Below are 24,504 nucleotides of genomic sequence, written 5' to 3'. Positions count from 1 at the left end.
CAGGTGATGGGCGAGTCCAGGTGAGGGGGAGAGGTAGGTAGGTGGGGGAGGGGGGGGGGAGTGAAAGGGAATGATGTGAGAAGCTGGGAGGTGATTGGTGGAAGAGGCAAAGATCTGAAGAAGGAGGAATCTGATAGGAGAGGACAATAGACCATGGAATGAAGAGAAGGAGGTGGGGAACCAGAGGGAGGTTTCTGCCCTCTTCCTCTCCAGTCCTGATGAAGGTTCTAACCCGAAACGTTGACTGTTTATTTCCCTCCATAGGTGCTGCCTGGCCTGCTGAGTTTCTCCAGCATTTTGTGTGTGTGTGTTGGTGACTTTTCTAATGTCTTGTATGGAGATTGCTTCCCATGATTTTCCTTTCTTTCACACTTGCTCTTCTACCTTGATCCAAATATGCCAACCTCCAAATCCCCATCATAACACCACAGAAAAATTGACAATAATATACAAATAGTATGCAAGTGTGCTTTTCTGGGTGGAATGGGTGCTCAGGGAAAGAGAATCTTTCCACTCCAATTCTCAATGGAATATCTTGGCCAACATCTAAAGAACCGTCATTTTGGAAGAATACTGGAGGATAATAAGCACCACACCTTCCTTTCAGAAAAGAGAAAATGGAATCAGTAAAAGCAATGATTTAATGGGTTTGATTATATCTACTACCTCGTCGTCATCCTCCTCCACCTCAACTTCTGCTGCAGCTAGCCTGGAAGCAGCTTGAAGTGTTCCAGAAATGCCAATGTCTCCAGATGTTCCTCCCACTCCTGGTATGGCTGGAAATCCTACAGAAAGTCAACGTAGCAATCTTAACAACAGCAGTTAACAATCTGAAAATTCTTTGCTAGTTTCACTGCCCATTGGTTTCACATCATTTTGTTGAAGCAGGCAGGTTGACCCACTCAAGATTTTCAGTACCCTTTTTTTAAGCAAATGCTCTCCTTCAGGATCTCCCGCAACACCAACGAAGTAAGTCAATGAACTGTGCTGGAAAGTACATCCATGGTTTCCCTCTGCAGAATAGCATCCAATTTTAACTTACTACTACACCTTCACTCAACTGTACTTCAACAATAAACTTACTGAATTATTTAAAATTACATTTTCAGTAAGTTTAATCAGCTAGTGATTAATGACTGGTTTGCCATTAAATGTTCATGGTGTGAAATTTGTTCTGAACAATAGTGCCAAAATGGATTTATAGAATTAAATGGTGGGTGATAATTAGAAGCAGCCAAAACTTTTCTGTTAATTTTGAAGGATTATTTAGTTATCCTAAAGAGGTAGCTTCAATTTGCTCCATGGTTTGGTGCATTCATTGTCTAAATTGTCTATACTCTGCATTCAACAAAAACTAGTCAAGTTCTTTACAAATGCAATATAAAAGTAACAAAGAAAAAATCCACTTTTATTTTGTAAGCCTTGATTCAACAACAACATTGTTAACCCAGTCTTACATTCAAGTTCCACTCCAGAGTTCCACTTAGTAAGTATTCTAGTCTAATACTGCAGTGCAGCACTGGGTGAATTAGCATCTTTCAGATGAGAAGTTACAGAATAGTCCCATCTGTCATCTCAGGTGAAGGTAAAAGATGACACTCGAAGAAAAGCAGACAAGTTCTCCCTGATGTCCTGACTAATATTTATCCCTTAAAACTAATTGGCAAAAACTTATTTGATGAATATCTCACTGCGTATGGGATTTAGCAGTAATCACACTTTAAAAGTACTGCATTAATAATATTGTGCTTTGGGACACTGGAGATCATGAAAAGAATTCATACAAATGCAAGGATTGGTAGTTTACAAGGGGTAGGAAAACAGGAATCATGGGGAGAGTCTTTTCCTTTAAAGGACTGCTGGGAAGATGGTAATCAATATTTACAAAGTAGATGGTACAACACTTCCGACACGTTTGTACACAAATGTGCAAAAATTTTAAAATTGTACATGTGAAAGTTGAGTAAAGGCTGTATTTTCTGTAGTTTACTTTAGAAATACACCATTATTGCCAAAACTTGTTTTTACATGGATGTCACTACTTTCCTGCTTTCTGGTATTTCCCAAAGGAGAAACTACACTGGGAGCAAGTACGAGGTGACTTGAGGCTTGTTGCAGAAATTTAAGTAGATCATTTCACTTTGCTTTTTTTAAAAAAAGAAAAAAAAATCCAACTGTTGCACTGCTTTAACTTAGTGTTCTTTTCATCTCCTGTGATTGAAGGGAATTCCAGTGTCAAGTCAATGATCTGTATGGGATATCACATTCTCAGGAATCTTGATGAGGAGGAGTTGCCAGGTATTGCATAAAAAGGGCCTGCCCACTTCAAAGATGGGCTGCAACACTTTAAAACATTTGCTTGCTGCATTTGGAATTATAGCTGCTGCCATTTTCATCTCTCCTGATTAATCTTTATGTTCTTGCCCCATCCTCATTCCCTTTTCTCATTTAACTTCTCCTGCCTCCACTCAGTCTTGCTTCTATGCCACTTTCTTCCCTGTCCCATGTCCTGAAAATGTGGGTGTTTAATATTTATTGAGTCTCTAACATTTTTAGTTCTGAGGAAAAATCACCAACTTGAAATGTTCAAACTCTCCACAGCTGCCAGACCTGCTGATCACTTCCAGCATTTTATTTTACTATTATCTACACTTGTTTGTGCTTGTGTGCTTTCAAATTACAGTGTAGATAAAACTATTTTCCATATTAGAGCAATATTCTATATTACAGAAAAGTTGCAACTGATGTGATCATTTTGCTCATGGGTTTGGTTCTTTCTGTGGAATAAATGAACCCACAATGATAACAATGTCACAGAGCCGATCCCATTGTTACTAGTATTATAAGCAATATTAAAATGTTCCAAGCCAGAGTATTTCCTTTGGGCTGTTCAATCCCCAGTATGTAGTTCACTTTGTGTATAATTTGCAACTTTGTGGATTTTCTGAATTTGCTTATTCCCAGGTAGGTCAGAAGAAAGATAAGCAATTTTTAATGCAGCAAGTTGTTACTCATGGGTACACTTTTGGAAAGGGTGGCAAAAGTTTAACAGTAATTTTCAAATGGCAATTTGATATACTGTATACTTAAAAATTGAAAAAAAAATGCAATGGAGTGGGAGTAAATAGATGACTCCCTCTACAAACTCTGATTCTAGTACAAAACCAACAAGGTGAAGATTTCCATGCCATAGCTTCCACTCTTGTGTATTATTATAAGGGACCATGGTTTACAAGAAAGCATCCACTAGGCATCTTGAGAAAACCAACATCCCGAAGGAACGGGGAATGCATACTTGATCAGGAAATTTACTTACAAAAATATCAAATATAGAATAAAATATTTTCACTTGTGGTGCAGTCCAAAAGTAAAGATCATTACTAAAATATTATTATTAATGGAATAGGGAACTCACAAACTTTTTTTAATCCAGAAGTGATTAAGAATATAGGATGTGCCACAAGGAGCAGTTGAGACAAAGAGCAAAGATATTTAAAGGGAATTGAGATTAGCACATTCTGAAACAAAAAGAAAACAGGTTATGCTGAGGCTAAAAACTTATTGAATCTCTAACTTTTTTTAGTTGTGAGGAAACATTAGATGAAGAGGTGAAGAGTTGACAACATAGACTCATCATCTAATGTTTCCTCACAACTAAACCCTGTGGAGTCCCTGTAGACTTTCATTTGAGAGGGGTATATGTATGCCTGTGCAGTTACCTTTTAAATAAAATATAGACACTTATATTTGTTTCAATACACTTGTTTTTTGTGTTGAAGAATGTGGAAATAGCAGACTCAATACTGCACAAGTTTTCAAGCCAACTTATTAACAAACTCTGAATTTCCGGATAATTTGATTTTGGCAACCAATGCGCCTACCCAAAATAGACAGGCAGCTAATATATAGGTAATAATTGGTCTCAGATTATTTTATTAGGATTCCATTCCTTACCCACCAAACCATTCCTATCTGTGCCCACCCGAGTGCTTCCAATTAATGGGAAATAGAGAGGCAGCAGCCTTGAAGAGGTTCTAAGCTATTCAAATGACAGCTGCCCAAAAGCATGGGAGATGCTTTTTATACAAATTTTATGTAAATTCTTCTTGCAGAGGGTGGTGAATCGCTGGAATACTACAGAAGTTTCTGGAAGACAGATCACTGGAGTCTTTAAAGAGGAAGTAAATATATTTTTGAAAGATCAGGGAACCGAAGGCTGTGGGAAACTGGCACAGAAGAGGAGACAAGGCCCGAGACAGATCAGCCATGATCATATTGAATGGCAGGGCAGACTTAATGGGATTGAATGGCCAACTCCTGTTCCTGTTTTCTTATAAGCCTTTACAATGTGAAAGACTTTTCACATTTGTTGCATTTTCTGTTACAAACACCACACAGAAGATCTAAAAAGTTTTTATTCTTAATATTTATAAATGCCTTGCTTTTAGGATGTTGATAAGTCATTTCAGAGTCAGGCACCGAGTTTACATTCCATCCTTCAACTTGAAGAATTGCCTATCAGGGTGCATATTTTATGCTGGCCACATTACCAGTTTCATTACCTTGAAGCTTTGGGATCAATACAAATCGAGTCTCATACCAGCTTCTGTAGGTGACTGGCTTACATGCCCTGCCCAATGAATAATACACAGAACAAACGTACCAACCATCTTTTATATTTTCTGTTGTGACATTAGTTCTTTCTTAGTTTAATCCTCTATCTACTCTTCTCCCATCTTCTATTTTCCTCTTTCAAATATTTAGTAATAGCAGAATCACTTGGAAGGGGTATCAAGTAACTTTTTATGCAGTGAACAGTCCCCATTCCTTCAATCTTCCACACTTAAATTGGTAAATGTACAGTACAAATAATTTTGCATTACCATTACAGTCCATTACAAAGTCAATTCCTGCAGCATGCAAAAATATAAATTTAAAAATAAGCTTATATGAAGGTAAATCTTGTTATATTTAATCACGTCAGGCAGACAAAAACACTTAATATTACTACACTCTTATAAGCTGCATGTAGTAGTAAGTCACAGTTGGACAAATGCACCTGCTCAAATGAATGAAGATTGTATACATAAACATTTCTTCAAATATACAATACTTGCCTGGGGGTACTGGAAGATCTCCAAAATCCACTTTTCTTCCAGCTTTGTGTGCTCTGATGGCATCTTGGTATTGCTGAATAATAAAAAGGTAGAAATTCTCAATTATGCATTTCACCAAGATGATGTACATTTTCAATTGATCAATATCAAAATAATTTATGTACATTGAGCTCTTGCATACATGGATGTATGTCCACATATCTGTAAAGAGTAAATCCCATTTTGAAGGTGAGTTCCAAATATTTAATGTTAAAGCTGGTCTCCAAGATTCCTGTTGGGGGATGGAGGGTTCTTTCTGTGTCAAAAGGCGTATTATCAACCCTTTTATAATGTACACAGTTCTCAAACATTGCACATTAACTTGGGAAAATTTGCAATGACTCCCTTGCATTCTTAGACAAGATCTAAGAAAAAGCCTGCTGACTTTGTTTTCACATAAATCACAATCTTATTGATTGTTATTGATATAAATATCACAATTCTTCTTTACTATTAATTATTGAAATATAGAATTATTAAAATATAATCTATGTCTCATTAAATCTATACTTATCGTTTCTTGAGCTATAAATGCATGTGTCAGAATGAGGTTTCACTGGCTACTTAACCCCTTAAGGATTTTCAGATTAAGTTATGTATGAGGGGCAGGATATCCAGTAGATATAACAAAGATGGTGTGGGTGATTTTGCACTTACCATATTAAATTGCCTGGGATCTTCATGGTCACCTTCACAAAGATATATTAACCATCATCCAAAAACTAGCGAGCCATCACATCTATTATCTTTTCCATCTAGATCTAATAGTTGCCATCAAATTTATCATTATAATAGTTGCCATAGTATCTTTAAGACATTGCAGGTCTTATCACATAACGTCTATTAGAGCTAAATTCATTCACTTTTTATAATTTATTCCAGGAACTGGGGCTTCACTAACAAAACATTCAGTGCTCCTCCCAAATTGCCTTAAGAATGCAATGTTCAGTGCTTAGTCACATTGTGAAGGTACACCATAATGTCAGTGCCTAGTTCAGTCTCGATTCATCCTAGTAGGGTTTTGACACAGCAGCCTAACACAACTGAATTGCCAGAAAGGCATTGAGAAGACCTTTACAAGTCAACCACATTGCTCTGGGTTTGAAATCATACATTGCCAGAGCAGCTAAGGACAATGATTCCCTTCATATCAGTGGACTCAGACCTCCACCAGTGTACAGTCAAGGTATAGTTGGGTCACTTGGTAGTTGTGTTTGCCAATTTGTGGCCATGGAAGAAATTAAGAGATGCCCTTACAATCTCCTGTGAAGATCCACATATCCAATGTCAGTTAGGAAACTGCTGTGGGAGGTAGGCTCAGGCCTCAGCTGGAAGTTTGAACTAGTCACATGTCAACTTGGATTGACCATCAAGGGAAAAAAATATCTAGCTACAATTCTAGACAACACAGGATACCCAGTTACTTTTTATATTATGCGAGGTTTAAAAAAAGTGGTCTGAAATTGCAACAAGTCTCATGTCTTACATTGACTAAGTCATACTAAATTTGTTCAGCTTTCCCCAATGAAAAGGCAAATGAATGAGCTATATGAGGGTCAGAATATACAGAACAGATAACAAAGAGGGTTTAATCAACAGCTTCTGCACCTCCCATAAATAAAATGGCTTTTGTTGAGTGTGTAAAAGTATGCGTCCAATTGTTTCACGGTCATCAATGTTAGGGAACAGCTCACCAAAATGATGCACACATGAATATTTACTGATTAGATAAGATAACCAAGGGCACCTGGGGTACCATACCTTAAGCAAGAAATCAACATCTTCAAGATGATATTGAAAAAAGGACTGAAGAAATGCCCCAGAATCAATGTACCTTTGCTATTCTCTCATGCATCCTTGCTTTACGATCATTTCCATTAGCTTTAGCCTGAGTTGCTGCTGTTTTGTACCTCTCCATTCTTTGATGTAGAGCTTCCAGAATATCTCTGGGCGGTGGCGGTGTGCCTAGAATCACAAAAATATGTCCCTGCTATAGTTAAGAATTTCTTTTGAATAACTCATCAGATATTAAAGGATTTTACAGCAAACAATGATAATTTGTTCATGTCAATTAGCAGCGTTTTCTCCCCAACCTCCCTTGGTCAATTGTCACAACTGCCCTCTTCATCCTTCTAGGTGCAGCATTAGCTGTCCCTGGTGCTGGTTACTCCTTCTCTCCAACATCTGTTGTTGGTCATCTAGCTTGTCCAGCCCTTCCAGAATGTTGCTAGTTTCAGCAGATCTCTCATTCTTTAAACTCTGGTGAATACAAATTTAGTCAACCTAATCTTTCCTCACGTGGCAGTCCTGCCATCCAAGTATCAGTGTGGTAAACCCTCACTACGCTCCCTCCATGTTAACTACATCCCTTCTTAGGAAAGACCAAAGAATACAATATTCCAGGTGTAGTCTTACCAAAGCCCTGTATACATCATTACTCCTGTATTCAAAACCTCTTGCTATAAAGGCCAACTTACAATTTGGCTTCATAACTGCTTGTTGCGCCTGCAAGTTTGTTTTCTTTCACTGGTGTAGAAGAACACCCAATTTTTTTTACATCAACACTTCCCAATCTAAACATCATTTAAATAACATGCCATCTTTGTTTTTCCTACCAAAGTGACTAACTTCACACTTATCCATGTTTTATGGCATCAGCCAAGTTTTTACCCACTTGCTTAATGGATATGTCAATGGGAAAGGAACACAGATTTAAAGTGATGGGCAAAAGATTCAGGGAAGATAGAAGGAAATCTTTTGTTTAAATTAAAGAGAGTGGTTATCATTTGCAAGGCCATCCATAGGGAAGTGGGACTGACTAGATTGTTCTAAAGAGAGCTAGGGTGAGCTAATGGACTGAATGGCCTCCTTTGGTATCACAATAGATCTATGATTCTGTGGCAGTGCAGGCTTGGAGTTACCTGGCCTCCCACAGATTCAAAGTGGTATAACAAAATTCCAGGAAAGCAAAACCGCTCACAATCTGTTCTTCTGCTACATATTCAGAGTTTATCCTATTATTTGTACAATTCAGAAACCATACCCAAAAATGCTTACAGCACAATCCAAGTTCAAGCACATGAAAATTTAACAATACAAAGGACTCTGACTCCAAAGCTCACCGTAGGATAGAAATCGTACATCATACTATTCCAACAGTTTTAAGACTAACTAGTTAAGAGTTTCAAAACTCAGAACATAACCTGATTTTTCTAAGATGAATTTACTCTCAGTCTTTTGTTAATTTTGTGAATTTATGACAATGGAAAAATGATGTCTAGGAAGTCTTAACTATTTCCGCATGCAGTACATAAGCAAATGAGCTGTTGACCAATAGCTCAGGAACATTAAAATGTTAGTTTAAAGACACCAAAGTTTCAACATTAATTTCATCCCTTCTTCTCAGTGCCAACTGCACCTCCTAATTTGGGACAGCCTTATTGTGACTTGCACTAAACACTGAGCCACCCAAATCTTAGAAACTTAATTGCAAGCTGTGCTTCAAAATTTAATCTATGATTTTTTTTTTGAAATGTCATTCTTCTCATTTATACAAAAAAAGACATATTTCAAGAATACCAGTGCAGAACATTTACAAAGCATGGCTAACTTATCCTACCTGCTTCTATGTTGCCCTGGGGTTCTGTTTTAGGACCTACTTCTTGCTGATCAGGAAGAGTTACCGTACTGGATGGACCTGGTGATTTGTCTTGGGTCGAGGTATCTGTCAAAATATTTGAATAAACTGTTACACATAAAACCAGAGTAAAGGTAGTATATCACTTTATGATATCTAATGGTTTTTCTATTCAATTTGTGGTTAAAAGCATAAGAAATATTTAATCTGACAGGTTAAATAACCAATATACTGCAAGGATGCAATAAACGTTTCTAAATTAATAATCAGCCAGGAGCCAGATTGTGCTGTGTTGAGAGTTCTAAATAGGTGTAAATAGCCAAATAGCTGTGTGTGAAGAATATACCTTTTTACTTCCTATATAATGATTTGTTCTAGTTAGTTAATCTATTAATTATGACCAACTGTAAAAACTAATTCAAATAGTCAGTACTATTTCAATCATGAAACTGCACTTACATGATCTGGAGAATTTTTGTTTTCTCTGGCACAGTAGTCAATGTGACAGGAGTACCATCTCGAGGATGGATCTGATAACATCTATTTGGTATTTCAACGAAAGGCTAGTTTTCCTTGTTTTCTTAAATGTTACCAAATCTCAGTTGGGCAGAGTCACCTTAAGAGACCTCTGAAGAGGCCTGCATTTGATAATGAATAATACAATGTGACTACCTCAGATTAGCTTTGCACCAAATTAATACGAACTATTTAAGTGATCAGTGCTGGAACACAATGGTCACTATTTTGTGCATGCAAATACATTCAAAAATGAAGCAGAGGGATCCAGTTCCTCCCTCCCCCCAAACTACAAGCTGCTACTAACATAAAATAACTTTTACAACTACAAAAAAAGATACATTTCTACAACAGCTATATATAATATATAAATATATAATATATATAAAAAAAATATATATATACACACACACACATACACACACACACCTGTTAGAGATGATGGCAAATTACTTAGATCCACTGGCTCCCCATCGTGCAAAGCCTTTATCGCAATAGCAAATTTCTAAAAAACAAAATAACAATTTACACATTTAAATCTGCCTATTATATGTTTAAAAAAAGTGCACTGTTTTAACAGTCCAAAATAATTACATCTGTAAATGAAGCTATAAGCATAGCACTACATTACAAAGAAATCCAAAGTAAAAGAGTCTTTGGAAATTATATGCCCTGAAGGCTTAAATAAAAATTAAAGTTGAAGACACCACTAGGATTAAATCCACAACATAAATAAAAGCAATATTTCAGATTTCCTTCAAGTCCACAAGCAGCAGCTAAGGCAGGTAGAAAACCAAACTGCACAGAAATCAGCATTACCCAATTCTTCTCATATTGGGCGACTTGTGTAAACAACATGCTTTCCCGCAGGACAGATGTCAGACATCCAATGAGGCATGCATTCTAACATTCTTAGAAGATTTTGAACAACTATATCTTTTAATGCTGTGGATTGAGAGATTTATTAACTATTTCTTGATTTATTATGCATGAAAGTTTTGGAACTGACACATCAAAACCTTTGCATGTCACAAGAACTTTTAATAGGATTAAAAATAAATGTTTAATTGGCTTGACTGCTTTTTAAATTTAACATCAAGAAAACTTTCCATCTGAACCACCTTCAAATTCTGATTTTATTTCAGATGATGCGCTGTTTTTGAGCTCTGGCAATTTCAAAGTGCAATCTGCAGTGGTAGAGCACTTTTCTTTCCAAACTAAAAAATACAAATTATTGTGAAGTAAACAGGTCAGATCAGAGTTTAACTGCCAATTGCTTATTCATGAATCTTCAGAAAATAGAATATGTTCACTAGTTTGAAACAGCAGGAAAAGTGCCTACATTTTTAGACTATTTCACATTTGTAATGGTGACTTTTGCTAGATCGACCATTTTTCATTATTCAAATATACATTGCATTAAACCTGCTCAGTTCTCAACACCACAGCTGATTTCATTTGTCACATAAGTGTGCTACTTCCCAGGTATCTAATTAATTTTGCCTACTAACAAACACTCCACTACCATTAAAATAGTCTCTGCTGACTAGAACTTCAAGATATTGTAAAGCTTCTCAAAAATTGTTTCTATATTGGTCAAATATCAGCATATCTTCATCATCAAATGCTGCCACAACATTTTACAAATCAATGGATTCACCAAAAAAAACCAAAAATGTTACTTTGCTGATTTTCACATATTCTAGAGCAGTTGTGATGTCTCCTTGTTGCTTTGCTCTCAGTGCAGCCAATTTATATTCTTTCTGTCTTCCAATTAACAACGCTTTTGTCTTTGAATCATCAGACCCTGCAAAATGTTAAAAAAAAAGACTTTAAAAATCATTATATAATTGATTTATAGCAGGACCAGTTTCAGACAATTACTTCCAGTGATTTCCTAATTTGGTTTAGAGCTTAATCTAAAACTGACTGCAAGACTGATTTGTATTTTACCAAATTAGTCTATCTATTTATTTCAGCAGTACTAATGATCTTTCACATACTGATAGGTGAGTCACGCCTGGCCAGGTGATTCACCTATCAGTGGGTGAGCAATTGGGGAACAGTGACCACAGCTCATTAACTTTCAGGATAGCTATAGATTAGGATAGGTATGGGGCTAGTGGGGAGGGTTTAAATTGGAGCAGGGTTAATTATGAAGGCATAAGGCAGGAACTAGGTAGAATAAACTGGGAACATTTTTTTGCTGGCAAGTCCACGTCGAGCATGTGGAAAGTGTTTAAGGATCAAATACATAGGGTACAGGATAGGTATGTCCCGATTAGAAGGAAGGACATGCATGTCCAGAGAAGTAATGAACTTAGTCAAGAAGAAAAAGAACAAGTATGTAGAGCTTCGTAAGTTAGGATCAGACAGAGCACGTTAGGACTATAAAGAAGCCAGAAATGAACTTAAGAAAGGAATTAGGAAAGCCAGGAGGGGTCATGAAAAGTCCTTAGCAAGTAGGATTAAGGAGAATCCAAAGGCATTCTATACCTATGTCAGGAATACGAGGACAACAAGGGAAAGGGTAGGACCACTTAAGGATAAAGAAGGGAATCTATGTTTGGATGCAGAGGATGTGGGTGAGGTTCTGAGTATTTCTCTTCAGTTTTTTACCCAAGAAAGGAAGATGCAGGACACAGAAATTGGAACTGAGGGCATAAGCATGTTAGGGCATTTAGAGGTCAAGGAGGAGGTAGTGTTAGGTCTTCTAAACAGTATTAAGGTGGAAAAGTCCCCGGGGTTTGATGGGATATACCCCAGGTTATTGTGGGAGGCGAGAGAGGAAATTGCTGGGCATTGACCAGTAATCTTTGTGTTCTCCTTGACCACAGGTGAGGTCCCGGATGACTGGTGAGTGGCTAATGTTGTTCCTCTACTTAAGAAAGGAACAAGAGAAAATCCAGGGAACTATAGACCAGTGACTCTCACGTCAGTTGTAGGGAAATTGCTGGAGAAAATTCTTAGAGATAGGATATACGAGCATCTGGAATCCAATGGCTTGATTAGGGAAAGCCAGCATAGCTTTGTGCAGGGCAAGTTGTGCCTTACTAACCTGGTTGAGGTTTTTGACAAGGTGATGAGAGAGATTGATGAAGGTAGAGTTGTGGATTTAATCTATATGGACTTCAGGAAGGCATTTGACAAGGTCCCACATAATCAGTTACTCAAGAAAGTTCGGATGCATGGGGTCAGTGGAGAATGGGCTGTGTGGATCCAGAACTGGCTTGCCTATAGAGGACAGGGGGTAGTGTTGAAGGGACTTGCTCAGGCCGGAGGCCTGTGAGTAGTGATGTTCCGCAGGGATCTGTGCTGGGACCTCTGCTGTTTGCGATGTACATAAATGACCTGGATGAGTATGTTGATGGATGGGTTGGTAAGTTTGCTGATGATACCAAGATTGGCAGAGTTGTGAATAGTGTAGAAGACTGGCGACGGATACAGCGTGATATAGATCAGTTGCAGATGTGGGCAGAGAAATGGCAGATGGAGTTTAACCTGGCTAAATGTGAGATGTTGCACCTCGTAGCACTAATGTTAAGAGAGAGTACACTCTTAAGGGCAAGACCCTTAACAGTGTTGAAGAGCAGAGAGACCTTGGGGTGCAAGTCCATGACTCATTGCAAGTGGCTACACAGGTAGATAGGATGGTTAAGAAGACTTATGGAATGCCCGCATTTATTAATCGAAGTATTGAGTAGAGGAGTCAAGAAGTTATGATGCATCTCTATAGAACTCTGGTTAGGCCGCATTTTAGAGTATTGCATGCAATTCTGGTCACCTCAATATAGGAAGGATGTCGAGGCTTTAGAGAGGGTGAAGAGGTTTACTCAGATGCTGCCTGGATTAGAGGGCATATGCTATCAGGAGAGGCTGGACAAACTTGGGCTTTTTTCTCTGGAGCAGTGGAGGATGAGGGGTGATCTGTTGGAAGTGTATAAAATTACCAAGGGCATAGATAGGGTGGACAAGCAATATCTTTTTCCCATTATTGAGCGATCCAATACCAGTGGGCATACATTTAAGGTGAGAGAGGATAGGTTCAGAACAGACGTGAGGGGTACGTTTTTTACTCAGAGAGTGTGGGTGCCTGGAATGCGTTGCTGATAGACTAGTGGAGCAAATTCACTGGGGGCTTTTAAGAGGGGCTTGGATGGGCACATGAATGAGGGGAAAAGAGAGGGATATGGACATTCTGTAGGTAGGAGGGAATAGCTATGTCGGCACAACATTGTGGGCTGAAGGGCCTGTTCCGTGCTGTACCGTTCTATGTTCAGTGAAAACATATGTATCAAAAAGAAACAGAAGAATAATCTTAATAAGAGAAGTTCGAAGTGTTCATTCCTTTTACACATTATGCATAATTTCCTCATTGCATACATCACCTAATTTATTAACACCTAGGATGTGAATATCAGTTGTAATTGGCCCAATCTTGTTGCCCGGTCACTCCACTTGGAATTATTGCCTATGGGCCTCATGACTGCACATACCTCTCCTGGATCTGGAGGGCCAACTTTGCTGGCGCTCTGCATTTCAGAGATATTTAGCCTGAAATGACCAACAGCTGGCACAGTGGGGCCTAGGACATTATAAAAGCTGACATACAGAGATATTTAACAATTAAAATGAAAGAAAATAATTCAAAAATAATTTTAAAAATTAAGAAGATTGAAGTTAACCAACAACACCTCAAGAACTTATAAATAATTTAAAAAAGTAAAGCAAAATACTTTAAAATGTAACCTACCTTGTCCTTTGCTTCCTAATCAATTTAACCTGGTGCAGGGTTTAAGAAGTGATTTCCTAGTATTATGCTGGTGACTGGGCTTGATCACTAGACTCCATGGGAGTCCAGTAGCTAAGTGAACTGACATAGATGGCCTTCCAAATCTGTTAACAAGTACCAGACCTGCAGCTACTGAAATGGCAGAATGAAAGCAGTTCCATTTGATACAGTACCTGTACCATCATCACTAACTGCCGCAGTGGTCACATCACTGATCTCTGACTGAATGGTAGTTGCAGGCTTTTCAAGAACATTGTGAGATTCTGGCACAGAAGACTCCGCAGGTAACACAGTCTCAACAGGTTTTGCTGATATTGGTGTTTCTTCAAGCATTTCAGCAACTCTACCTTCCACATTTTCAGCTTCCAAACTTTCTGCATTTAAGCTGTCAGGTTGGAGTACTGGAGCACTGCTTTTACCAGTGGCCACTGGGGGAGGAATTTCTGCTTCCTCTATCATTTTACCTTTCTTTGCAGAAGCCAGCATTGTCTGCAAAGTCTGTTGAAACAAAAGGAATCATTTAAAGATTGCATACATAATGTTTAAAAAAACTATAAAATTCACGATTTCTGACAAATTCTTCGAAAGGTTTTCCAAAAAATAATCAATCTATTTCAGTGAGAGAATATCCTCTCAATATTCTTTTGAGAAACCACGTTTCTGGCAATAAACAGTTTGTTCAGCAGATTATAAAAAGGAGGACCACACTGAACTCTATTTTTATATTATATAATTATATAACTAAAAATGTTAAACCAAAAATTCTCCTTTTTAGCTATGAAAGTACACAGAGTTATTGCAAAAAATAATTCAAAGATATGTTAAAATGTGAGCACACCAAATTATGTAAGAGAACAGCTGGAGCATTGCTAAAGAAACATTAAATCCTACCAAAAATGCTGCCCTAATGTGAATTTTATTTCAACTTCTCTAAATTGCTAATTTGCTAAATGGAGCCTCAGAGCTTAATTTTTCTTTAAGCCAAGATTAGACAGAAATAGATTTCACAATTTGGCTGTGTTACGTAAACATTGTTCCCATCAACTGACGCTAAAGCATTGCTGACGACAATCTACAGAAAAGTCTGAACTACCCGAGCTTGAAAGTTACATGGAAATTGGAATACAAATTACTAATAAATCATACCTTTAATCCTCGTTCATATCTTCTCATTTTTGAGGTTTCCCCAGTTTGCTTTGCATTATTAATTGCAACCCTATACATCTGAATTCGTTCTTCCAGTGTACCTTGCAATCCACTAACATCCATAGAAACTGTACTTGACTTGGGGAGAGAGAAAAAAGAATATATTGATCTGATCACAAGCTTGAACATAGAATGCATGCCACAGAAAAGCCATTTGCTCTAAATGTTGGTAGGCCATTCGCTCTAAGCTTTCTTGGACTCCAATTGCTTGTTCCCCAGCAGTTACCATAAAGCTCTATTCCCTTGTCCCCCATGTATGCAACATCCCTTCCTTTATTCATATCAGGACTATCTACTTCAACAACTCCAAGTGGCAAGATGTTCTTAATATACTTATAGACTCTCTTAGGATTCTCCTTTATTTATCCGCCAAAGCCTTCTCGTCCTCTTTTTGCCTTCCTGATTTCCCTTTTAAATGTACTCCTCATCCCTTAAACTCCTCGATCCCAGATGCCTATACCTGACATATGCCTCCTTTTTCTTGATCAGATTCTCAATATCCCTCATGAACCAGGGTTCCCTACACCTGCCAGCCTTGCCCTTCACTGTAACAGGAACATGCTGGCCCTGAACTCTCCCTATCTCACTTTTAAAAGCCTCCCACTTGCCAGACATCCCTTTACCTGCAATCACCTCTCCTAATCAATCTTTGCAAGTTCCTGTCTAACACCATCAAAATTAGCCTCGCCCTAATTTAAGACTTTAGCTTGTGGACCAGTCCCATCTTTTTCCATATTTATTTTGAAACTAACAGAATTATGGTCACTGGTGCCAAATTGCTACCCCACTGACAATTCAATCACTTGCCCAGCCTCTTTTCCTAACAGGAGGTTGAGTGTTGCTGCCTCTCTAGCAGGGCCATCTACATTTTGCATTCTACTCTTCAAGAAATCTGCCCCAATGTGCAGTTCAATAAACTTATTCGATTTGTAAGTAATTCATTTTCAATTTTTGTTTGTGTCCTTTGGTTGTACCCTTACACTATATAACTGCATGATAAAATCATCACTGCTTGCTTCTGTGACAAATTCAGGAAACGAGGCAAGGCCTAAATCTTTGCAGGAATTTTTTTTTAAACAAAAGAGTTGTTCTATGATTTCATGAAATGGGTCAATTTTAGGTATTGATACTATTAGAATCAATTGTGCGATTCAAATATTTGTAATGACTTCTCTTTTGAGTAAATTTATTCAGTACACCATGTCCTGCCAGATCAAATTTTATAACCACTTTTATAATGGATGTTCAGGGAAAGTTGTATGACTTATAATGTAACCAGTATAAAATAAACATTGGGCGAAGTTGAAAACTAGACAAAGGCCTCTTGGAAGACATAGTAGCTTTATTTTGTTATCATCTAAACTGAAAACAAATCAGGCAAATCATAACTAACTCAACTTCGCTTATAAATTAGTACAATTGATGATGACAATATTATAATTTAGCTTTTGGTGTTATTCCACTGGTATTCACTTGCTGGCAATTTTTGTTCCTCATTAAAAGCCATCTTCTGTCACAAGGTGGTCTGAGACTGCAGAAGTCTTATTATGCACCAACCACATTTTATTCTCCTACCATGATAATTAAACTAGATATTTCTGAAACTGAATTTTTGTAGTCTTTTTTAAAAGAACTCAATGAATATCTTACAAAACATTTGCAATACAACAAAGATTTCTGAAACTAAAGATTGTCTGTACTCTCTAAATAACACTGTAATTGGTAAAGCCAAATATAATCTACTGAGGTGCTGCAAATAAAAGCACATAATGTATTATCAAGTTTTGTTTTTAATTCACAGTGTTACAACAGATACAAGAATAATCCTTCCTTTTTAACTTAGAAAGGCATTGTTTACCTGAGGCTGAGATACAATTTGTTGCTTTATTGATACTGGCGTATCTGTGGGAAAAGATGAATTTGAAGATTCTTCCTCCTCATCCCCAACCACGTCCTTTAACTCTGCCTTAATTATAAAATAACGTGTTATGTAATTTAAGCAAATTGCAGTACCAAAATATTTTTATTCTGCACATTACCCAGTTTACCATAATGCAATACATTACTACACCACTGACAAATTAACAGATGCAAAATACAGCTTGTTTAGCAGAAACAAAATTTACACTAGAATACTAATATTTAGGCATTTCTCACACTTTAGTTGTTTGATAGGTAAACTGTGGATCCTCTGTGCAGGTTTAGATTTGTGAAAATAAAAACACAAGGAATTAATGGACTTAATTGTAAGAGATGCATCTTGCAGTGGTTATAAAGGTTTAACTACCAGACGCAATGTTACTAAGATAACTACTTTCTGGTTTCAAAAGTTATTCTGCGAAAAGAAAATCATCCACAACTTTCAAGCATTTATATACTTTTGAGGATATACACACTTTATGCACAAGTCATTGATATTCCATAATTGTAAACTGTTTACCAAAATAATCACCAAATGGATAATAAAGATTTTTAATTATAGTTAGCTAATTAGCCACATTAGCTACTACTTTGATTTATTACAATGACTTCCTACATCATCTACTGGTTAAAGCACAACATGGCAGGATGTTGAGCCAGCATGTCTGTGTAGAGTTGGGGATTTGGGGGGTCATAGCTGTACTCCAGGTCAGAGAATAATGACCAGCTGTGATTTCTGTTTATGAACATATCTAATAACTCATTTTGGATAACTGCAACTATGTAAATTTCATGGTTACATTTGGCTACGACATCACATTTCATTGAAAGGCTTTCAGGCAGTCATCATCCCAATACACAAAATATTCATAGTAAATTCAAAAATAGTGAAAGGAGAATTAACTGGAGGGAAACCATTTAAAAAAGGAATACTGCATCTTTAAATAATAACTGGTACTCACGTATAATGCAAATTATTTAGAAATAACTCCAACAGCAAAACTGAATTCCTTCTATTACAAGCTCTTTAAAATGAAACCCAGAAAATATTGGAAATCCTCAGGAGGACCAGCAGCAATTTAGTAAGTGATCTTTTATCAAAATGGGAAAATATAGATATGAACAAATTTAAGATTTGGGGAAAGGAAGGAGAGAATAAAAGGTAATAATCACTGACAGGTCTAATAAAGGTTAGTTACCCAAAATGTTAACTCTGTTTCTCTTTCTACCAATTTGCCTGCCCTACTTTTCTAGCATTTTCTAGTTTTATTCATACTTCCTGCATCATTGTCTTTTTGTTTTATTTTAAAAAAAAGTTTTGTTCAGAAATATTTAAACTGAGTACTTCCTAAGCAGAACGGGAAGTTAAGAATTTGGGCAGAAGGGGATTTTCCTGCAAGAAGGTTAAGGAAATGGTGCTATTAACCTCTAATAATTATAGCTGGTCATTTCTTTAGAGAGGAAGTATTTATAATTTGGCCTAGTGCTTTAATGCAAGGTAACCTAAAAATTTCAAGTAATATATTATGTGGGTTAAGCTGTGGTTCCACAGGCTGCATGAATGGATTGAAGAATATAGGAGTCTCTGTTCTGGAACAATCCTGAGTGAACTGCAAAAAATGTCTCTGAATCACCCTGGCTGAGATTCTTCAAGCAGGAATGTGAAGACACAACACTAGCGACAGGTGGGAGTGTCTGGAAACCTTGCTCCAATCCTCAGTCACACATTTTAGGGGGTACAAGATCAGAATAGGGTTGGTGTGACCATTAGTGTACAGAGTAAGGGAAAACCAATTAGTATGGAAAATAACAATCCATTGAAACTATCCAATGTGTGATAAAGACTGTCAGACGGAAAGCCAGAATGCAGACAAGAAACAGAAGGCTGTCTGCAGAAGCTGTCCAATAATCAGAAAATGTGGTTTGATCATTGTAGGTAAAAGGAAGCTTAAAGGATATAAAGTAAATAAAATAAGCACAAACAAAACCACACAGCCAGAGCACTGGGTGGAGTGTGTGGCCTAAACAGACACTCTTTATACAGATGTGTGGAGTTCAAGTTGGATGAACTGCAGGAGCAAATTCAATGTTAAGGTTATGATATTTAGCTGTCACCGAGACCAGAGTTGCAAGATGGTGAGCCATAGAACTAAAGGTACCAAGTTACATCTACTGAAGAGAAAGGAAAATGGTAGCAGTCTAGGTTTTGTCAGTGATTAAAATGGAAATCAGTTCAATTGTGAAGGAGAATATAGCAGATAAGCAGGCAGTAGGGAACTTGTGAATAAAATTAAGAAAGGAAAAAGTTGTATGTAGGCTTGGTAGCAGGTTATATGGATAACTGAAGGAATAACACCGTTAGAAGCAGCCTTAATATACACAAAGACTCCCCTCCCATAGCTCTCTGTGGCAAGGAGCGCCAAGGACTCACAATCCAGAGACAAAAAAAACTTTCCCCACCTCGGTCTTAAATGTGCCACCCATTATTCTGAGACCATGCCGTCCGGTTCTGGGATCTCCCATGAGAGAAAATATTCTCTCAACATTTACCCTATTGGACCCCCAAGAATGTTATATTTTGATAAGATGTTTCTCATTCTTCTAAACTCCACAAGTCCCAACCTGTTTAAGGTTTGAGAAACAAAGGATGCTGAATCTAGATGAAAAACACGATGATCCATGGAGAAAAGCAGGTGGTCAATGTTTCGGGTCAGGACCCTTCTTCAGGACTGAAGATAGGAAAAGAGGAAGCCCAATATATAGGAAGGAAAAGCAGAGCAGTGTTCCTCCCTTTGTGCTGCAGTTCTCTGCATTCATTTCATGTTATTTTGTTCTTCCTTCCAAAATTAACAACTTAGTATTTTCCTATATTGTATTCTGTTTGTCAAGTTTTTTGCCCCCTTACTTAACCTATATCATTCTGTAAACTATTACCCTCTTCACAATCTGCCTTCCCACCTATTTTTGTGTTGTCCACAAATCTGGCTAGAATACACACAATTCCTTCCTCGAAGTCATCAATGCAAGTTATATGCCTTCTTCATTACCTCATCTACTTGTGCTGTCAGCTATCCTTGGACTTGTATACAGAGATCCCTCCGTTCCTCAATAATCCTTAGGGCCCGACCATTCATTGTGCTTGTCATTCCCTCATTAGGTCTCCAAATATGCATCATTTAGCACCTACAAATTCCATCTGTCATTGCTCTGCTCATCTCATCAAATGATCAGTATCATCCTGTAACCTACAACTATCCTCCTCACTATCAACACCATCAATCTGCAAACTTATTAATCATACCTCCCTCATTCATATCGGAATTGTTTCTGTGTAAAACAACTAACACCGATCCATGTAGAACACCACTGGTCACGGGTTTCTAATCACAAAAATAAGCCTGCACCATCACACTCTGCCTCTTATTACCAAGCTAGTTTTGAATCCAAATTACCAAGGATCCCATGGCCTCTAAACCTTTGTCCAGGTCCAACGGCCTTACAGAATTACATATAAACCACAACAACTGCACAATCCTCATCAATACATTTTGTTACCTCTTCAAAAAATTCACTCGGTTAGTTAGACGGGGTCTCCCCCTAAAAAAGCCATGCTGACTATTCATTAATCTCTGCCTTTCCATATGCAGATTAATTCTGTCCCACAGGTTTTCCAGTAACTTCCCGTACACTGATATTAGGCTTGCAGGCCCATAATTACCTGGCTTATCCCTGCTGTTCTCCTTGAATAAAAGCACCACATTTGTTGTCATCTGGCACCCTACCTGTGGGTAGCAAAATTTTAAAGTTCTGTCAGGACTACAGCACTTTTCTCCCTTGACTCCCATTGCAGCGTGGGATACTTCTCATTAGTCCCTGGGGATATATCCATTCTAAGCCTGCTAAGACATCTAATACCTACTCTTCTTTTAATAAAGTATTCTAGAATTTCACCCCTTCCTTGAATTCTCCAACAGCGATGTCTGCATTTCATTGTTTATTTTCTCCCTCATCTTCTTTGTCCTCCTTTGCTAGATCAGAGTCATAGACTCGTACAACACAAAAACAGGCCCTTTGGCCCACCACATCTATGCTGACCATCTTGCCTACATTAGTTCCCTATCACTCTATGCCCTGCTCATTCAAGTACCTGTCAAAATGCCTCTTAAATGTCATTACTGCTCCTACCTCCACCACCTCCTCTGGAAGCTCATCATAGACAACCACACTTTGTATGAAAAATTTACTCCTCAGATACCATTTAACCTCCTCCCTCTCACTTAAACATATGCCCTCTAATTTTAGACACCATCACCATGGGAAACAGATTCTGGCTATCTACCTGTCTGTGCCTCTCATAATTTTTATATACCTCTATGATGTCACCTTTTGGCCTCCTTTGCTCCAGGGAAAACGGACCCTGCCTACCCAATCTCTCCTTATAATTCAAGCCCTCCAATCCAGACAATGTCCTTGTGAATCTATTCTGCACTCTCTCTAGCTTAATCACATTATTCCCAAAGTGTGGCGATCAGAACTGCACACAATACTCCAAGTGTAGGCTAACCAATGTTTTGTGCAACCGTAACATGACGTCCCAACTCTTGTACTCAATGCCCCGTCCGATGAAGGCGAGCATGCCATACGCCTTCTTCACCACCCTATCTACCTGTGTTGCCACTTTCAGTGAACTATGTACTTGTATCCCAAGATCTCTCTGTTCAACAACACTCCCAGGGTCCTGTCAATCACTGTGGATGTCCTGTCCTGGCTTAAATTCCACCTGGCATTCCCTCATCCACTTTCCTCCATTTCTCGTATTTCTGGTCTCTCCCTACCTCCCCTCACCCCCAGCCAGAACAAAATTAAGAGTTCCCCTGGTCCTTACCTTTCACCCAACCAGCCTCTGCATCCATCACATCATCCTTCATCATTTCCACCAGCTACACAGGACTCCACCACCAGTCACGGCCTCCCTTCCCCATCCCTTTCTGCAACTCCCTGGTTTGCTATCCCTCACCACCCACCCCTTCCATCCCCAGCACTTTCCCCTGCAAACTTTGGAGATGCAACACTTGCCCCCACACCTCTTCCCTCACCATAATCCAGGGATCTAAACAGCTCTTCCAGATTCACATGCACCTCCTCCAACCTTGTCTACTGCATTCAATGCTCTTGATGTGGCCTCCTCTACGTTGGCGAGACCAAGTGTAGAATAGGTGACCACTTTGCAGAGTACCTGCTTTGGTCATTTCCCACACCAACCTGTTTACCCTTGGCCTTCTCCACTTCTAGGACGAGACCAAATGCAAATTCAGAAGAACAAACCCCTCATACTCCGCCTGTATAGTCTACAACCCAATGGTATGAATTTTCTAATTTCAAGTAACCCGTACCTCCTGTGCTCTTTTCTCTCTCCTTCTGATCTACCCAGGTCTCTCACACACGCCCCTTTTTCCAAACCCTCCCAGTGCCCCCAACCCTCCCCTGCCTGTAACCCAGTTTCATTCCCTACCACCACCCCCACCCCACCCAACTAGTTGCATCTGCCCATCATCCCTCCCTTATCTAGTTCTACTTAACAGATGCCAGAGAATTTTGGATCCAGTTCACCAACATACCTTGGATCCACTGCACCTTAACTTTTTGGACCAGCCTACTTGTCAAACAGTCATACTAAAGTCCATATAGACAACATCTGTATGGACTTTCATAAGCCTTGCACTTGTCAATCCTCTTGGTCACTTCTTCAAAGAACTCAATTAGATTTGTGAGACATGATTTCCCACACGCAAACCCTTGCTGACCATATTTAATCAGTTCTTGCTTTTCCAAATGCAATTAAAACCAGTGTCTCAGAATCCCTTCCAATAACTTTCCCATCAGTGATGCAATGCTTACTGCTTTTAGCCTGTAGTTCCCTGGGTTATCCCTGCTGCCCTTCTCAAATAACGGCATAACATCAGCTATCCTCCAATCTTCTGGTACCTCAGTTGTGGCTAACGAAGATACAAAATTCTCTGCCACCTCCTCCCTCGCCTCCCATAACATTCTAGGATATACCTGGTTAGGCCCCGGGGATTCATCCACTTTTCATCCACCTCCAACACTTCTTCCTTCATAATGTTGATATGCTCCAGATTCTGAACTTATCCATACCTTCAGGTCTACTTTCACTTTCTTGTATGTTTTCTCTCACACTCTCTCTAACATGCTTGGTTAGCCATAGTTGGTTCATCCCTCCCTGAGAACCTTCTCCTGACTGGGATATATTTTTTGGCAGAGTGTCATGAATTACTTCCTTAAATGTCAGCCATTGCTTGCCTGATGTCTTCCCTACTAATCTATCTGCCCAGTTTAGATTTTCTAACTCTCCTCATTTTATTGTAACTCCCTTTATTTCCAACTCAAGTTTCTCCCTCTCAAACTGAATAAAAAAACTACTTCATGCTATGATCGCTACTTGGGGATCTTTTACTTTGAGGTAATTTATTAAACCTTCCTCGTCACTCTTTACAGGAAAAAAACTTAAATGAAAGCAGAAGAAAACTGAAAAGAAGTGCAGATTCTACTGGTTGGGAAAGATACAAAGAACAAAAAGGTAGCAAGGCACAGTAAGAGTCACAGAAAAAGGAGAATAAAAGGAAAAGTGTAAATGATATTAAGATCAACAATTAAAAAAGCTTAATTATATTAGGAAAAAATTGTTGGTTGGGAGTAATATATGTCCCTTAAAAAAACTTAGTTATGTTGCAAATGAAAATAAGGAAATTGGCATCTTGATGAATTATTAATTTCTATCAGTATTTAATAGGGGAAAGGGGATAATAATGTCTACAGATAATATATGTGGAGTTTCAGAAGGTATTGCACAAAAGTTGCTGTTAACTAAACTTGAAGTCTGTGGAATTAATGCAGAAGGGATATTCAAAATGTACCAGTGTGATAAATGGTGTTAAACAAAGATCCATGATGGGCCTGCAGTATTTACTTCTAAATTATTTACATAAATAATGTATTTGGATGTCACATAGCCAAGTCTGCTAATAACATGAAGATAGCAAAGAGAGATATCATTGTGATTTAATGTTTTTATCTACCACGCTTACAAAGGGATATTAAGATTAAGCAAAGGGGCAAAACTATGGCAAATGAGTCTTAATGTAGGTAAATGTAAAGTCTTCTACATTGCAGTTAAAATGAACAGTATGTTATACATGACAAAAAAGGAAGTTCTTAAAGATATGAGGTACAAGGATCAGTAAAACATCAGGAACAGG

At 38.2% G+C, this 24,504-nt stretch overlaps 1 protein-coding gene across 5 annotated transcripts in view; it reads right to left on the bottom strand.

The window, feature by feature from the left end:
- cc2d1b (coiled-coil and C2 domain containing 1B) overlaps positions 1-24,504 on the bottom strand; it is a 122,216-nt gene that overhangs the window by 86,833 nt on the left and 10,879 nt on the right. For all 5 annotated transcript variants that reach the window (XR_007956001.1, XM_052011994.1, XM_052011997.1 and 2 more), the window contains exons 4-12: positions 17,166-17,273; positions 15,248-15,385; positions 14,275-14,599; positions 10,992-11,116; positions 9,739-9,814; positions 8,776-8,880; positions 6,991-7,121; positions 5,118-5,190; positions 667-785 (exon numbers count right to left, since the gene is read on the bottom strand). Coding sequence is in view for 4 of the 5 variants with exons in the window: in XM_052011994.1 (XP_051867954.1) it covers positions 667-785; positions 5,118-5,190; positions 6,991-7,121; positions 8,776-8,880; positions 9,739-9,814; positions 10,992-11,116; positions 14,275-14,599; positions 15,248-15,385; positions 17,166-17,273 (1,200 nt within the window). In the remaining variant the exon portion in view is untranslated. The remainder of the gene's footprint in view (positions 1-666; positions 786-5,117; positions 5,191-6,990; positions 7,122-8,775; positions 8,881-9,738; positions 9,815-10,991; positions 11,117-14,274; positions 14,600-15,247; positions 15,386-17,165; positions 17,274-24,504) is intronic.

This window comes from Pristis pectinata, chromosome 3 (assembly GCF_009764475.1).
Source record: "Pristis pectinata isolate sPriPec2 chromosome 3, sPriPec2.1.pri, whole genome shotgun sequence".
NCBI lineage: Eukaryota > Metazoa > Chordata > Chondrichthyes > Rhinopristiformes > Pristidae > Pristis > Pristis pectinata.
The sequence above is the reverse complement of the archived record's forward strand: the minus strand, read 5'-3'. Positions and strand labels throughout refer to the sequence as shown.